Source organism: Lissotriton helveticus, chromosome 4_1 (genome assembly GCF_964261635.1).
Source record: "Lissotriton helveticus chromosome 4_1, aLisHel1.1, whole genome shotgun sequence".
In the NCBI taxonomy this organism is placed as follows: Eukaryota; Metazoa; Chordata; class Amphibia; order Caudata; family Salamandridae; genus Lissotriton; species Lissotriton helveticus.
In genome coordinates this window covers 1,565,070,977-1,565,089,635 of record NC_136063.1, presented here as the reverse complement: position 1 = coordinate 1,565,089,635, position 18,659 = coordinate 1,565,070,977, and the positions used below count along the sequence as shown (strand labels likewise).

Here is an 18,659-nt window from a genome sequence, read left to right as displayed (position 1 = left end):
GGTGCTGAGGGGCGGAGCTGACATTTGCACCTATCCCGTGCGGTGGGGTGCATTTCAACTGCAGAGCGTTAGGACTTCCGTTTTCACCACCGTAGGCGCTGAAGAGGCCACACCGGCCGAAATGCATCCGCCATCTATTTGAATTAAAGAGCTTCGTCTTTGAAATCCCCGTTGAGGCTCCTGCTTCTTTCTTCGAGAGGAGGCGTTTATTTCATATTTACTGCGCGCTTTCCAGAGGCGCGGTTCAGAAGCCCCCCATCACAAGTGGCCTGGAGATTCTGGAGTCTGCCTCAGCATTTCTTGTTTCTTCAGTGTACTGAATATCTCCAGACTCGCCGGCAGTCCGAGCATTTGCAGCGACACAGCGAGACATTTTCTCAGCCAGGGCGGGTTGTATGCACCTCCTGCTCACGCTATTCTTGTGCTCGGATCTATGGTTGATGGGGTCTTGGGGACCCAAGGCGAGACTCTCTATTTCATTTTGCGGGATCAAGTGCGTTCTGCAGAGCACCTCCCCTACAGCTATTCCTGTGGATTCTCCAATACCGTCCCCCAGCACTACTCACCTGGGAGCCACATGTGCATCCTGGGAATTGGAGTCCGTAGATCACCTCGGACCCTACACATCATCACCTGAGGATTATGCTGCTGAGGGGCGGAGCTGACATTTGCACCTATCCAGTGCGGTGGGGTGCATTTCAACTGCAGAGCGTTAGGACTTCCGTTTTCACCACCGTAGGCGCTGAAGAGGCCACACCGGCCGAAATGCATCCGCCATCTATTTGAATTAAAGAGCTTCGTCTTTGAAATCCCCGTTGAGGCTCCTGCTTCTTTCTTCGAGAGGAGGCGTTTAATTCATATATATATATATATATGTATATATATATTTTCACTGAAAAAACCATAGGTTTCACACCAGTTATAGTTAGGAATTAGCATTTAAAAAACCTATTAAATTCACTGAAAAAACCATAGGTTTCACACCAGTTATAGTTAGGTGGAAATTTTACTCGCATAAAACCATTGAAATTCCCACGTTATAGTTGGTTGGACTCACTATAACTTGCGCTGATGACGTCACATATTACATCACTCATGACGTGGTCAGTGACATCACTCATGACATCACTGATGACATCATCCACTGTATGTGTATCTTTCTGAAAAATAAATATTTTTATATATGTATATCTAAAGGTTGATGGAAGAATAAATGGGTAAATAAATTTCTAAATGGATGTTTTTTTGTGTAAAATTGATTGGTTAACTGACTTATTAAATGTATCTTAGTGGATACATATATTAGCGAGTAATGTTTAAATATTTAAATATCTGTATCTGTGTCTCACTTTGTGTATAAGTGGCTGCATGGGTTGGTGAGTAGCTACATGAGTGTGTATATGGGTTATTAGTTGTTTTTTTGAGTATCAGTATCAGTGTCTGTATGGTTCGGTGGGGGATATTACTTAGAGCACAGATGCATGAATGAGTGACTCACTATTTGTATGTATTTTGAAGACAGCATGTGTGCAAGACTGTATGGGTGGGTGGGTTAGTGAGTATGTGTTTTTATAATTGATTGTTTAAGAGAGTAAATATGTTTCAGTTTCTGTAGAAGTATGTGTAGTGGTGTGTATATAGCAGTATAATCAAATAAATGTTTTTTTGATAGTTTATTTGCATGTGTGAATTTGTGTGTGAGTAACTATATGGATGAGTATTAGTGTGTAAAAGGATGTATAGGTGTATGAGTACATATGATGAGTAAGTACATGCATGAGTGACTATATAGAACTGTTGGTGAATGAGTGGATGTGTATGTAGATGTTGGAATTACCTAATAAGTTGTTGTAATTGGTATTGGTTTCTCCTTTTTTAAGAAAATGTTAGTTTCTATTTTTGAATGTGTGTGTCAAAGGTTATTTTATGCTGATAGGAGGTCTGCCACTTTGTCACAAGGATGTTGTCAGCAGTGATGTCATTTGAGATGTCATCAGTGATGTCATGAGTGATGTCACTGACCATGTCATGAGTGATGTAATATGTGACGTCATCAGCAGTGCATTGCATGCGCAAGTTATAGTGAGTCCAACTAACTATAACGTGGGAATTTCAATGGTTTTATGCGAGTAAAATTTCCACCTAACTATAACTGGTGTGAAACCTATGGTTTTTTCAGTGAATATATATATATATATATATATATATATATATCTAATGTGCTTTTTTTAAAGAAAAATAAATGGGTTAATGGGTTGGGGTAGGTAGTGAGCAGAGGACTAGGCACCAAAGAGGAATGGTGGGAAAGAGAAGGACAAGTGTGGGACAATGGTGAACACACGGACAGGTAGATGTATAGAGAAACATGTGGCCAACAGAGGTTGGGCGGGCAGATTATGGGGAAGCACACAGACAGTGGAGGGTGAGTGAGAACAGGAAAGTTGGCGAAAACAGGGAAGCACACTGTCAACAGAGGGTAAGTTTGTAAGTATGGGGTAGCGCATAGACAGTGAGGGCAGTTGGAATAGGAAAGCAAATGGGCAAAGGAGTGTGGGTGGGGATGGGCAAGCAAATGGACAATGAATGGGTGAGGGGAAGCAAGAATGGCAGGGAAAGTGGGTGGGTGGTAACAAACCAAGAGGGCAATGGGGAGGAGGGCAAGAGTAGAAACACACAGTTGAGAACGAGAAATACTAAGTTCACAAGGGAGACAGCTAGAGAACAACTGCACTCTTGTAGACTGCTTAACCAATAAAGAAAAAAAACAGTAGCACCTGAAAAGGGAGCAGTGGAAGGACAGAAGCAATGGGTCCAGGTTCAAGCTGAGGAACAAATATTAGATGAAGTCCACTGAAGCTGACGAATAAGAATCAAGCAAATGTGAGTGACAATAAAGCTAATCAATAGTAGCAAAGGGCAGGCTCTAAGCCCACTGTAAGCTAGCAGTATGTCCCGCTATAGACAGTGCATGTGTTTTTTTGATTGAGACCTAATAAAATGGTCCATTTGGCTGTAGTATACATAAGGTCTGATATAAATGTATCCAAACAGGTCATCCAGTCATTCCAGTATCTCACCTCCACACTCCTTTTCAAATGTTCAAGTTCTGCCATGGATGCGCATGCTGCTTTTAATTTCTTGAAGTGAAATGATTCCACAAAAGTCATCCATCGATTAATATTTATGCATAATTATAGCGATTTTCTACCATTAGAATCCCAGGGCCCAACATTATTACCCTTAAGAATTTCATGCTGCCAGAATTAATGTGTGTGATTTGCGTGATTTATGGAAATTTTATTTTGTCTACAGTATTCTGACAGAGCATTGAGGGAACGTTGTGAGCTCTGTGGGTATGATCTATTAAAAAGTTATTTTCTGCATAGAGTAAAGTGGAAGAGGTGTGGTGCAGCGGCCAGGGCGACTGTCTCTGGAACCTGGGGCTCACGGTTTGATCCCCGGGGCCGGCAGCCGATCAGCCCAGCACCATGTGACTCTGGGCAATAGCTCACTTAATCTTCCTAAGGGCCCCCAGCGCCTTAACACCTTCAGGTAAATGTTCGCACTTTACAAATACTGGACATTTAAAGTAGCCCCAATGTAAGTGGAAAAATGATAGACTTTGCAAGAGTAAAGTCAGTTCCACTCAGTAAAATTTGAATTTGTATGGCACAATGACACACCCCTGCTCTTCTGTGCATCTGCGTCCCTAGCTGCCCCCTCACCCAGTTGTCAGATAGCAGTGCCTTAATCATAGCTACTTATTTTGTCACAAGACATATATACACATTAAAACATAGTGTATCCCTGTAGACCTAACTGGGTCACATGACACTACCAACCTCACATGTAAAACCTCAATATTCCACACTAACTATAATCAGAATTAGCCTCCCCACTGACACCTCTCCGATGGGAAATAACCATATTTATTAGTGTGTGGGAATGGTATCCCTGTCCACTCACAGCTCTCCCCAGCCTTACAGATATGTACAGTACTATGTTGGCTGACCTTGTTTTCTGCACTAACATCCAACTCCATGACAACTTGGATATACCCTGCAGCATAATAAACCAGGGTATCTGTCCTCATACCTCTCTTTGGGATTTAAGGGAAATGTATCTCTCTAATCATACCTCTTCAGTTAGTGACAGGTATCCATAGTAGGCTGTGTGGAGAAACTCCCCTATTTCGTGAGACAAGTCTCTTACATAATAACTCCGCATACTAAAGTGTATATAGAGACTTGCTTCTCTCCTGTGATGTGTATCATGGATAGTGCTTGTGACAATTAGAGTGTGAAAAGTGGCATACCTTTGTGATCAGACGTCTCCCATTATGAAAGATGTACAAGTAAAGTACGCAGTTGAAAATACCTTTATACTCCTAAGTATATCTTGCATAACAACTATAGAGACTATGATGTGAAAACACACTGCCCTCTCAGCTGAGATTCTCCCCAAAGTACCGCATGTGCAAAATACGATGTGGGTAGAGACTGCTGTCTCTGCTCATACATCTCTTCATGATAATTAATGTCATTTGTAGAGTGTAAAATAGAGTATCCTCTCTGTTGACAACTCTGTCTTGGGCAACGAGTGCTCACATCTGAATGTAAGACACACTTACCTCCCTCCGAGACAACTCCTTATGGGGGCAGGCATATGTAGTAAGGTGTTCACAAAGATCGGAGCTCTGCACTGATACTTCTCTCTAGAGTGAGAATCATATATGCTAAGATGTGCAAATGAACTACCCTTTTCACCAGCAGACAGCAGTGCATAGTATACTATGTACCAAAACATGCCTCTTGTATAAAAGTCTTTATTCTAATGAGTAAGTAAGTAATATTTATTTGTATATGATTAATTAAAATCCTTACAAAAATATAAAACGCCATGGCAATACAAATAATTTAAAATACAGCAGTTACTATTGTCAGTTCAAGGTTGTTGCTAGGTTCCGATGAGTCTTTCAGATGTGATTGAGTCTTTTCTTCATTAAATCAAAGAACTTCACAACCTGACAGTTCAGTTTAATGTCACTGGAGGAAAAACATAGTTTAACTGCCTGCCTGCAAGTCCGAACGGCATATGATCTAAAAAAAGGTAGCAACAGCTTGTGCCTCAAGTCCATTAGTCTCGGGCAGATGCATATCACGTGGATGATGTCCTCCTTGACAGATTTACACAGGCGACATAGAGCCGAGGGGTGAGTTCTCTCCCATGGCGGCAGGTGCGGCAATATCGGGATAGCTCCAAGGCGCAGTTTCAGGAACTTTTCTTTGATTTTTATTTTCATCCCGATATTAAGGTATGCCTGTGGCTGTATTTTGCCATAGTCTCCCACCGTTATCCATCCATGCGCCCTGTTGGCTAGATATTTCTTATCTTCTATTGCAGAAATTATTCTGGCAGACTTTTTTGCCAACTTTTTGAAGGACTGGTGATCTATGGCAGATTCCCAAATATCGGATAAGCCTAACACGTCAAGTGATCCAAATAAGTAGTCCCTCGGCTGTGAGGTGCGGCATCTAAGTAGTTCTTCCCATTCTAATGAGGTAAGGAGCACTAATCTCTCTATAGCTCCATAAACATATATATATATATATTTGCAGGAGAACTGTTAAAAGTTCATGAAGAATGAACTGCCACTTCAAATCAACATTAGTAGACTGTATTCATTTTTAAATCTTTAAAAGCTATTCAGGACTGAAATCATTAGTAACTTCAAACATTTTTTTAACTCCTCCATATATTGTGTGACATGGTACTTGTGTTATTCAGAGCTTCTGTTTTCCATTTCCACCTTTAAAAAAAGACAAAATAATCAAAAAATGTAAAGTTACATACTGATCAGTAATTGATAATGATTCTTTACTACAGTCTCTAACATTTTCTACATTTTTCACCCAAAATCACACATTTATATGTACAACACCACCAACTTCATTGTTCCTTTCTGTTAGCAAAATCTACAGCCTTAAAGACTGCATTTTTTAATCCAAGTGAAAACATACCTTCAAACATGGTTCCATAACAATGTATAAAGTAACACATTCCTCTTTACACACTGAGCACAATGTTTTACTCTAAAAATGGCAATATCTCCACTCAAACATTTCATAAGGGTAAAATATGTGCACAGGAAGGTTCACAAAACACCTGGGCCTTATATTAACATTATTGCAGATGTTTTCTTTCTTTTTTTTGTTTGTAACTTTTTAATATATAAAACAAAGAAAAACAACACATCAAACAAACAATCAAGGCAATACAGCAATAATACAGCCATTGGGCCCGCGCTCAAGGAGGACGTGAGATATATGACAACAGGAGAAAAGACTTGTTGAGGGGAGGGTGCCCATGGTAGAATTGCATATGAACAGCACAATATACCACAGCTAGAAGGAATGTAGGTCAGGGCGACTGGGAAGGACTAGGATTCGCCGTGAGTGGGGGCGTACAGATATCTCCACGGTATAAGTTCTACTGGTTCCAAATCTTCCCCCATTTTTTAGGTCTGCCTCTTGCCATAATCACTGTATTCTCTCTGAACATGCACCAGTCCAAACTCTCTTTCCAAGCAGTCACTGTAGGCGGCCTCGGGGACCCCCACAACTGCGCAATATCCCTCTTCGCAACCATATTGGCAAGAGTCACCCATCGAAGCTGCGACACGTCATAATAATTCGGACCCCACACATTCAATAAACATTGTCGGACTTCCGGCATCATCACAACACCCGTTACTTCATCCATCACCTCATGTATACTTTTCCAAAATCGCACCACCTCAGGGCATTCCCATATGATATGGAGATAGGTGCCAAGGAGACCACACCCACGCCTACACATGCCGTCCGTGGAGTAGCCCATATGGATCAGACGGGGACCGGTGACATAGATTCTGTGGAGGATCTTGAGTTGGACCAGACGGAGACGGGCCGGAATCGCCACCTCCCTGGGAGAGGAGATCGCGGACTGCCAGTCCTCATCATCCAGTTCAATACCGTCAGCAATCCAAGCTTCACGAAGGCGATCAAGCAGACTCGATCGGTCATTGATCATTTTCTTATAGAACAACAAGATAGTACTGTCTGGCACATAACCGTCTAGTATACGATCTTCGAGGGGGGAGGAATCCGGAATATCACTACCCACTGGCAACACAGAGTTCAGAGCATGGCGTACCTGGACATAACAAAATTTTTCCCTGTCACTCAGCTTATACTCTACCTGCAGAGCCGAGAAGGTCTTCACCTCTCCATTAACCCAGAGATCACGCACTTTACTAATACCGATCGTGTCCCATTTATCAAATCCCTTCGTCCTCCATAGGCCACCCAACTTCGCAGAGGCATAGAACGGAGTTGCACCAGTTAGTTTATCACTCCAGCCCATAGCCGCCGTCGTGCTATGCCATACCCGCACGGCTATAGCAGTAGGTCTCGAGAGTTGTGAACGCGAGGGTCCCGAATAAAGCGTCCCTTGAGTAATCACCACCCGGGAGCAGCCACTTATCCATTTCAAATGCTGGGTTCAATACCGGGCCATAAATCCCGTGGTTGATGGCAGCAAGGTGGGAGGCCCAATAATACCTACGAATATCCGGGAGCGCTATACCGCCATCATACCAGGGAAGTGTCAATTTTGGAAGAGCGATGCATGAACGTCCGTCCCATATTAAGTGCCTCTGCAACGATTCTACTTCCCGGAAATATTTAGACGGGATGACATCAAAACTATTCTGAAGTGCATATGGGAACCGCGGTAAGGACATCATTTTAAAAAGGGCCGCACGCCCTAGGGGAGATAACGGTAATTTACGCCAACGCGCTACATCGGAGCACAACCTTTGGAGTGGGGGGAGTAAATTGCGTTCATAGCGAACCGCCAGATCCAACGAGATAAACACACCCAAGTACTTAAAGCCAGACTGCGACAACTGGATGGGACAGCCCCGCGGCAAACGAGGGACATCACCCGCAAGTACATAAATGTAGGATTTCGACCAATTAATGATAAGGCCCGAGTTCTTCCCGAATGAGTTAAGTACGTCAAACAATACGTTGAGCGATTTTTGGGGAGATGTAAGGTACAATAAAATATCATCTGCGTATAAGGAAATGCAGTCTTCAAATTCCGGCGTCCAGCGTATACCCTTCATCGAAGGTTCCCACCGTAGCCAAGCGGCGAGTGGCTCCAACGCCAAAGCAAAGAGGAGCGAGGACAGCGGACAACCCTGCCGCGTGCCCCTCCCAAGAGTAAAAGGCACGGAGACACGGCCATTAACCACCACCTGTGCCAGTGGCGTTTCATACAGGAGTTTGACCCAACCAATAAAACCAGCGCCTAATCCAAATTTGGCGAGTACCGCCCAGAGATAAGACCATTCGATTGTATCAAAGGCCATCGTGGCGTCCAAGGACGCCAAGATGGCCGGTTCGCGCAGTGTCGGGGCCCTCACGAGACCACCATGCAAATGTCGCAAATTTAATGCCGTGTTACGGTGCGGGATAAAACCCGATTGATCCGGATGAATCAGGTTGCTAATAACCGTAATCAGACGATTAGCAAGCAGTTTGGCGAGGATCTTAGGTTCCGCATTTAAGAGCGAAATGGGTCTATAAGACGAGCAGCGATCCCGTGGTTTACCCTCCTTATGGATCACCACAATGGTAGCAAGACGCTGATCTCTGGGGAGGGAGCCACCGTCTCGCGCAGCCAAAAACATATCACGAAGATAGGGAGCTCGAGTATCAGGGCGTAATTTATACAGTTCAACAGGAAGGCCATTGGGACCCAGAGCCTTGCCGGAACGAATGGAGCGTAGCGCGAGAGCCACCTCATCCACCGAGGGCGTGGCATCCAAACAGTCCCGATCCGATTCCGACAAACATGGAAGTGCTATATCTCGAAGCGACAACTGCGAATCCTCCTCGGTATTGCAGATGTTTTCAGTTAAAATTTCAGGAACACTCCCTCTTTTTTTTTTTTTTACAACTACATTCATATTGAACATTTTATTTTTTAACGCAAAATTCAGTGCTTGGTGATATCCAGCCACATTCTAAAGTCTACCTCTCAAAACCTATATTAATAAACATGCACCTCTACAAACCGCTTTTGACTCACTAAACCATGTATAGAATTAATTTACCAATAGAAGTACACATACTGACACTTCTCATCAGACTTTATAAAGTATAGTTCTAATTACCTAACTTTGAACAGTTTCTTATATGAGCACAACTCCCAACAGGCTTCCTTTTCCTTCAAATCACCAAGAAGGATCTGAGCTCTCCATGGTTCTAGACCCAATCACATCACAGCATTTCTTCAACCATGCAATAAGTATGATAACTATTGGTTGAGCCTTGGACTTTTTTTGTTTACTACCACATCCCCCACGATCTAGCGAGACTCTTGCAGGATCATAGCACCTCATGGCAGGCCCAGTAATTGTCCATGCTGTTCTACAAGCATCTTGTGACCTTGCATGTGTCCATGCAGCAAGCTTCACTCCCTGAAGCTTATGAGCTACTTTCACGAGAGCCTTGCGCTATTGCAACCAAATTGTAGGGAAATAGTTGTATGTGGGACTGAGTTTTCGCTCTACTGAGACCCATCTCTTCCATGACCGGTGAGTGCAGTACAGTGTGGAGAAAGACTGGCCTCTCCACATAGACCTCTGTCTCATGACAGCTGTGTGTAGTAGTGTAGATGGAGCGACTGGCCTTTCCAGTGAGACCCCTTTCTTGTATGATGGGTGTGCGTAGTAGGGTATGAGAAGAGAGTAACCTCTTTCCACTGCCCTCTCTCTTACATGAAAGGCGTGCATAGTAGGGGTGTCTGCAAAGATTGCCCTCTCTTTCCACACCTCATTCTCAGATAACGGGAGTGCGTAGTAAGGCGTGTATATGGGCAGCCCTCTCCTTCCAGACTTCTGGGACAGGTAACAGGTTTGCGTAGTAGGGTGTATGGAGAGAATGCCACTCCACTAAGGTATGAAATGGGGGACCCCCTCTGTCGTGTTCTTTGCCGCTAGAGAAGAGAAGGGAATTACAAACTATACCATATAAAATATTTCCCTCATAGCCTATATATACTTTCCTATCAACATTGTTTATATTCCTTTAGATTGTCATCAGAGTACAACAGTGACACATATAATCATCTCATTATTCTTTTTTATTTGTCAAAAAACAGATATTTTTCTCTTTTTTCAGAAAGATTTTTCAAAAACACATTCTACATAAAAAGCTCATATTTTTCCATGGTTGTAAATCCATATTCATAAATGGTAATTCAAATCAAAAACAAATACTTTTCTCAACATTACAGTGTAAGTATTTTTAAAGACACTAATCTACAAAACCCTGGTACAAAATGTCATAAATACACCCATACTACAATCATTCAAAAACTTTCATACAAAATACAGACACACAATATCTATGAGGGAAATATTTTATATGCCACTCCACTAAGTCCCCTCTCTCAGATCATGGGTGTACGTATTAGGGTGTGTACATTGACTGCCCTCTTCTATCAGACCTCTGTCTCAGATGACGGCTGTGCGTAGTAGAGTGTGTACATGGACTACCCTCTCCTTCCAGACTTCCTGTTCAGGAATCCCCTGGGTGGGCTGAATCCCGTTGGCGTGTAAAAATTAAAGGTGCGGGCGCGTGGGGCACACTCTCCTACGGTTTATAAAACCATGGAGACCATCCCTCCACAGGGTATTATTAATAAATTATGCGGGGGCCTACACGGACAACTGGAAGCCCTGGGGACCACCACCCCCTCTGGGCTATATACAACCAAATGGGGGACTGCACGGACCCCTCAAGCCCCGAGGACCGCCACCTCCCCGGGGCTACAGATGCAAAACTGAATGGGGGGCGCAAATAAATGAAGGGAGCCATGTGGGCTTCCTCCTGGTGCCATATTGCACCCTTAGGGGCCACCCCCCACCCACCCAGGGCCGGCTCCAGCTATGTCCTGGGGGTGACCACCCACAGGACATAGCTGTTTGCTGTGGCTTGGCAGAAGATTTCCAGCCAAGCTACAGCAAACGCTCTGTAGTGTAGTTCCTATATTCCAAATAGGCTCTGCGCATTGGAATAACATAAACGGCAGTTTAGACGTAGGACTGTGACATACAGAACATAGCTGATAAATGGCACAACAAAACTAACACTCCTAACACCACTTTTTTTTAACTCACTTGCCCTCTCACAGAACATTTTAATCTCAGCCAAACTACAGGCGCAGCACTTTAAAACCATTTTCTTTTTATATCTCACTCCTAGTAAAATTGCAAAGTGGGGGACCGGCCAAGGCACCCTATGTCCTAGATGCTCGGAATTTGCGGCCAACTCTATCCATATTTTTTCTACATGCTTAAAACTCTCCATCACCTTAATCCGATTACAGGAATTTTTAAGGGAAGTCACAGCTCAGCCTATTACACTGAATCCAACTATTATTCTGCTAGGAACACAGACAGATACTTATAAATTGAAAAGAAATGGTTTAATTTTTATTGCGATGACAGTTTGGCGGCTCTGTGTGGCCTCTGCCTGGCTTGACCCGGAGCCTCCATCGTTCTCACATTGGCTAGCCAGATTTATTGCTATGTATCACCTAGAAACCGCTGTGTACACAAAGAAAGGAAGGAAAGGACGGAAAAAGGGCCTGGAGGAGTGGGAAAAACTGACATCTTGGCTGGCACAGTCAGGAGAAACTTCACTCTGCCCCGCTTCTCCTCCCTAGCCTCTTTGTAAACTAAACAATTTTATTTTATTTTTTTTATTTTATTTTTTATTTCTTTTTAACCGACTCCTAGGCCTTGTGGTTTTTGCTCACGTATTTTAATATTTTGCTTCTTCTTTTCTTAAACATCTGTGCTCTCTGTGCTTTTTTGGTCTACTGTGTCTTTATCTCTTGTCTAAACTATATGTAGTTTTCTCTTTCATTGAGGGGTGGGTGCTTTATTGAAATGTTCTATGTATTATTTCTTTACGTTGGCAAACAAAAATCTTAATTAAAAAAAAGGGAATGTAAACGGTAAAAAAAAATAATAAAATTGACGTAGGACTGAGGTCATCTAGGACTCTACTGAATATGTTAGACTTAATTAGGTATGCCAGCTAGCCCTAGGTCACTAGAAACTTTCTTGAAAGAACAGGAAGGAGTTAACTTTCCTGATTAGTCAAAAAGGGATTCGTTTCTGACAACCGCATAAACATGACAACTTTGCTCCCCCCAGAATACGGAGTATATCTCCAGAGTCCTGTGAAAACAATAGATAGCTATTTCACTCAGTCAATCGTGCATACTTAGTTTCACCAGGAGTGCAGAGAAATAGAGAGACGGGCGTTTTCAATAAAAGTTGTTATTTATTGAGCAGTCCTCTTTCTCATGCAAGAGAAGTGAATTGCCACAATTGCAATACTTGTTGTAAAGTGCGTACAGTAAAAGGAGTATTATGAAATAATACTGTAAAAACATTGATATGGTTTCTGAGCCATATGATACTTTAAAACGGATAAAATATATACATACATAAAATCATTGACTAAACGTACTCAACTGGTGCTTCTAAGATACGCCTACCCCGGTGTACCTGACCTAAGCCTAATACGTGGGAAGGAGTAAGTAAGTTGCAGTTTAAGTTAAGTTAGTTTTTGCCAAGAATCTGAATCAAGAATTCTCTAAGGATCTAATCAGCTCCGTACCTTGGTTATAGAATGCAGGAGGTCTTGTATCTCTTTCTCAGGACTCGATCTCCCAGCAACCCGCAAGGGTGACTGGAAACACCGGAGCTGGATTTCTCGGCAGGAGAAAAGACAGCGTCTCTCTCAGTGCGTCAAGTGGGAGGGTCGGCTTCCTTCAGCTCTCGCATCAGCTGGGCGTCGGGCAAGTAGATAGCCGCTCTGCTCCAAACCACCGTGTGTTTGCTTAAGGCAACAATGGTATATTTATACCTGGAAGGTGCAGAGTTTGACGTAAGGTTGGACATAAGACGTCACTAAGAACTTACAGTTCTTTCTGGACTCCAGGAGTTCTTGTGCAAATCAAAACAAAAGCAGGGGGAATTCCCGGGCTGCTGGAGGCTTGATTTGTTTAAAGAACACGTTGTGCTTTCTAGGAGTCTATGGGAGTAGCCTTGCCGTATCTGGACTGCATTGGCTATGACTAAATATGGACATGATTCTTATGTCTTCATAAGGATATGTTTTGTTATAACCACATAAGGGCATGAATCGGGAATATTTAATTAGGGTCCTAGATACATTCACAACAGCTCTACTTCAGACAAGTGAGAACGGGGAAATGCTCTTGCTTGCTGTAAGCGGAGCATTTGCTTTGACGCACAGCTGCATATTTAGAAGCTCCCTGTGTGTCAAAGCAATCCCAGCTCCCACCGAAGGCGGGGAGCCGGCAGGGACCGCAGAGACATTCAGGCTTCCACTACAGTGTCCAACAGAGATGTCGGGTTCCAGGGGATGGGGTCCCCGGGGCCAAAATCAGCACAGGGAGGGGGTCCTGAGGACGAGGATTCGCGCAGCCCCCTCCTCTAAATAAAAAAAAACACAAATACAAAAAAGGTTGGGCCCTGGGGATGGGATCCCTGGGGGCTAAATCGGTCTGAGAGGGGGTACGTACCGCCCCTTTAACCATTTCATAAAGGCCTGGCCCAGGGGGATGGGGGCCCTGGGGCCCAATTCGGCCCAGGGAAGTGGGGCCCATGCGTGGTAAAAAAAAAAGCCAGCCAGCAAGTCGTCAGATGTCCACCCCCTTTCTCCACCACTTTGCAAACGCACCTCCTGGTGCACTAGTAGTTGGGGGATAAAGTCCCCATGGATGCTGAGGGCCCTTGGGGGCCAACAAGCCCTCCTGTTACCTTCAGTAAGTCCCAAACAGCAGAATTGCTGTGAGGTCTTTGGAGGCCATGTCCCCTTTCTCCACCACTCTGCAGACATTCTTCCTGACGCTGGTTGGGGGATGAAGTCCCCTTGGCTACTGAGGGTCCTTGGGGGCCAACAAGACCTCCTGTTACCTCTAGTAAGTCCCACATAGTGGGATGGTTGTGAGCTGGTTGGAGACCCAGCCCCCTTCACCACCACTCTGGGCCTCCTGGCCCAATACTGGTTGGGGGATGAAGTCCTCTTGGTTGCTAAGGGTCCTTGGGGGCCAAGAAGCACTCCTGTTACCGCCAGTAAGTCTAACACAGCGGAATTCCTGGGAGCTGGTTCGGTGGCCTCACCCTCTGTCTCCACGACTACTAGTTAAAAAACATAGAAATTCCCAGAAAAAAAACAAAAGTTAGCGATACGTTTTAGTTAGCCTCAAATTTCACTGGTACATAACCATAACATTCAGCAGTTACCTGAGCTAACAATAACTTACGCCTGCAATGCACTGCTTATGACCTTACATTACGTCGCTAATGACATGGTCAGTGACGTCACTGATGACATCTCAATGACATGGGGAGATGGTTTTGCCCTGCAGTGTTGGGGGCCCGTGTCAACCCCTTAGTTAGAATGCATAGACCCGAGCCCCCCTTCATTAATTTTATGTTTAGCCCCTCGGATGTGGTGGCCCCAGGGCTCTGGGGGAGGCTGTACGATCCCCCCGCATTAATAGTAAATGTTTTGCCACAGGGAGGTGGCAGTCTCTGGGGCAGTGGGGGAGGCTGCATGGGCCACCTGCATTATTATTCTATGTATTACCCAAGGCAGATGGCGGTTTCTAGGCCGCGGGCATGTCCAGCATTCCCCCCGTTTACATATCTTTGAGTTGCCCGGAGAGGTGCCAGTACCCTAGGCTGCTGCCTCAGTAACCTCTGTTCATCACCACCCCCTTTTCGGAATCGCCTCAGTAACCCCAGCATACATTAAAAGCAGTGCCCTGGGGAGGTGGCAATCCCCTGGGCTTTCATAAGCCGGGGGGGGGGTCCTCCTATTTGTATGGTATACCCCCTGGACCTGCTCCACCTGTGGGGTGAATTCAAAACAAGTGTGGGAGCCTGCGCTTATTTATTTACTTCCCAGTGATTACCGCAGATTTGTAGCCATTTTCTTTGTAAACAAAATGCTTTTTTGCCCCGGCTGGGTCCCTCTGGAAGCCCATGACTTACTTTAGGGGTTCAGAGTTTTCCTATCCTGCCCCCTTTTCTTATTTTTTTGTTAGACTCGGCTGAAGCGGAGTCCAGAGATGGCTGTCAACAATGCCTGCTTGAAGTGTTAGCAGCCAATCACAGCTCTGCATTTCCCTACACGTGCTTGAAATTATTCGCAAAATCATTGCGGCCACAGATATACAAATTTGAATTTCTTTTAAGTTCTCAAAAAGTACTGAACGGATTTACATCAAATAACTGAAATCATTATCTGCGTAACCATATCTACCTTTGTGCAAAATTTGATGTAATTCTTTCCAGCGGTTCGGGCTGCAGGTTCGACTAAAGGTCCTATGGAAATTAACATAGGAAAGCATACTTTTTTTGCCTCCCTTTTTCTTGGCCCCCCACTTGACGGATCACCCCAAAACTTTCCACGCACAACGAAACTTACTATGACATTGTTTTTCGAAAAAGTTGGGAAGATTCATCAAACCGCACTAAAGATATAGGTAAGTCGAAAAACGCTTTTTCAATGGAAACATGGTCCTAACTGGAACTACCTACTATATATATAGATTTCTATTTTCTTATATTCTTGGCTAAAGCCAGAACCTATTGCCCCCAATGTGTGTTTCACAAATAAACCATGCATCTCTGCAATGAAGCCAGCATTAATATATTAAATAATCTCACAGGACAGTGAAGTATTGCATTCATTATTTCAGGATGTGATTACCTTTCTGGAATAAATTGCTGACATCAGGTCTAAATACACTGTGGTGTGTTTGTTGGAGAAGTCATTACCTGTTTGCCTAGAATTCACTCAACCCTCTATTTCCTTGATATTACAATGCCACGATGTATTAGGTCCATTTTGTAATTTAGAATGCAGTTTTAGAGCACAACGTTTGTAATATAAAATATTTACTTAATTGCAGGTTCATATGGTCCTACATGGAGAAGATGGTGTATCTGAAACTAGGGAACTTCATTGTGCAGATAAACCTCTATTTGAAAGAAATTCGAGGCACACGTTTATTATGAGGTAAAGCAGAAAAGCATTGTCTGTGTTGTCCTTTAGCTTTGCATAACAATGTTAAGTGAACCCTTTTGTTTCTTTAAAAATTATGTTGTACGTTGTTCAATGTTTAAGAAATTTGACACTCTCCAGAAAAACGAATGTGATAAAGATTCAGTTCCCCAGCTCAAATCTTCAAGACCTAGAAAGTAGGCACAGGTGGAAGATGGAAAGCACTTTTCTAACCTAGATTCTCTTGCTTAGGGGAGAAAACAGCAGACATGCCACAGGTAAGCTCAGGACATTATTATGCCCCTATGCATCAGTGAGAAACTTGGTTAAGTTTAAACAGAATGAGGGGACATGGCCTAGCACCGATGGAAAATGGTCAGGAACTGCTTTGCTCCTCAACAATCTCCACAATCCATCATTATTCTGTATCAGGATTGCCCACACAGGAGCAGCAGTGTGCCCAGGATTCGTGTGTGCATTTTGACTGACATTGTGGGTGGCAAAACAAGTCTCTGAAGAGCTGGGTATTACATGATGTCCTCTCCTGTGTCGCAGCAGCTCACCACAAGAAGGTGGCAGGGCCAACTTGGCTGGGACTTTGTGTGGCAAATGGCAGTTGACACTGAAGGAAAGCTGATTGAGGACCATGAGTTGAGCGGAAACTAATACAGATTTTGACAAGAGACTTTGTAGCCATGTGGGGCGGTAGTGAGTAATTCTATTTCTCTGCAAGAAATAGCATAAACTGGGGCACATGCTTACAAAACCCTGACACCATTGAGTGATTTTATTTTGCCGCAAGAATGAGCACAGTTGACAAGAGCCTGCTCATTAACTTGGGCGCACGCTCACATGCCTGCTCATTAACTTGGGCACGTGCTCACATATGTGTGACAGCATTGGTTGGCAGGACGAACAGACGACGTGCTGCAAATCGTGGTTTGGCACTGAAGAAATGCTGTTTGAGGTGCATGAGTGGAGTGCAAGTAATAGAGATTTTGACAAAAGACTTGTGAAAACAAGGTCAGCTCCAAATGGGGACAGGACAGCAGATGACAGTTTGCATTACAGGCATGTGGCTGAGCAGGAGCCTGACTGAACGCAGCTGACAAGAACTGGCACATAAACTGTTTTGGCATGGGCACTTGACTGAATACAGCCGAACAAGGGTATAAACTGTGTTTCATCTGAGGTGGCAAGCGGTGGCTGACTGAATGCAGCTGACAAGAACCTGTGCATAAGCTGGGACACATGCTTACTAAAGTCTGACGGCATTGATTTGCATGAAGAGTAGAGGGAGGACGTGGGGCTTAAATTGTGTTTTATCTGGGGTAGCTAGCGACGTGGTGACACGCATCTAAAGGCGTGTTGCTGTCAGTGACATACTAACTAATTTGCAGCTGACAAATGTGCATAAACTGGGATATAAACTGTGTTTTATCTACAATGGCTTTCGGCGGCTGACTGAACGCAGCTGACAAAATCTTGTGCATAATTTTTCTGCTTGAGTGAACTCAGTTGACAAGAACTTATGCATAAACTGGGGCACATACTCACTAAAGCCTGACAGCATTGGTTGGCCGAAGATCAGAAGACATGTGACTTAAATTGTTTTCATCTGAGGTGGCAAGTGGCGTGGTGACACGCATCCAAGGCATGTTGCTGTCAGTGACACACTCACTAATTTGGTATTTGAGAATGCTGAAAATGCACTGAACTTGATCTGAAGTGTGCTGGATAGCTAAAGCTTGTTGCTGGGAAAAAGATCAGTGACACTCACACTAATCTCATCAGACATACTTTCAATGACAACGCACAATATAATGATCCTTGAAGAGCAACACAGACTGTGCTAAAATGAGTGTTGACCTAAATTGTGGTGCTAAACAATTATTCCGTGTCATGCATACAACTTTCTTCAGGCCCTGATGGAAGTTACTGTGAGTTGCAGAGAGAGCGAATAGAGGCTTTGTGGGGCCTGCCGGTCTGTGACACACACTTTGGACAGCAGTACGTAATAATGATCTAAAGCGTGTTGATGTGAAAGAGTTCCATGACACGCGCAGTACGCGCTGGTGAAAGTTAATGCGGGAGTGACTCTAGCGACAAGATTAGCAACAAACTTGGGAGGCTTAACACCCATATCTAAAAGGATTGTGAGCCTATATTGGTGTGTGTTGGTGACACGTTTTGACTCGCTAAACTCGCTAATAATGTTGTCACTGTTCCCTATAGCACTATTCCAACAAAACTTCAATTAAAGTTGGTAATAAGATTAATAAATATGCAAAGAAAAAAGATGTAGGCGATTAAAGCCCATCACTAGGGCAGTTGCCTGCTGCTGCGGAGGGGGTGCTTATGTTGATATAAGCGGATCACCTTGCTGCCACTTTGCTATTGCTACTCTGTAGGAAGCATTAGAATCGAAAGCAGATACCTTGGGGGCTGAGCAGGGACTTTTAAAGAATGATCACCATCAACTGGTTGAGA

General features: G+C 43.9%; 1 protein-coding gene across 1 annotated transcript in view; it reads left to right on the top strand.

Moving 5' to 3' along the window:
* The window catches only part of PKD1L1 (polycystin 1 like 1, transient receptor potential channel interacting), a 1,793,388-nt gene that overhangs the window by 1,131,725 nt on the left and 643,004 nt on the right, over nucleotides 1-18,659 (top strand). Inside the window, exon 42 of the mRNA XM_078688182.1 lies at nucleotides 16,078-16,184. Within this exon, the coding sequence (XP_078544308.1) occupies nucleotides 16,078-16,184 (107 nt within the window). The remainder of the gene's footprint in view (nucleotides 1-16,077; nucleotides 16,185-18,659) is intronic.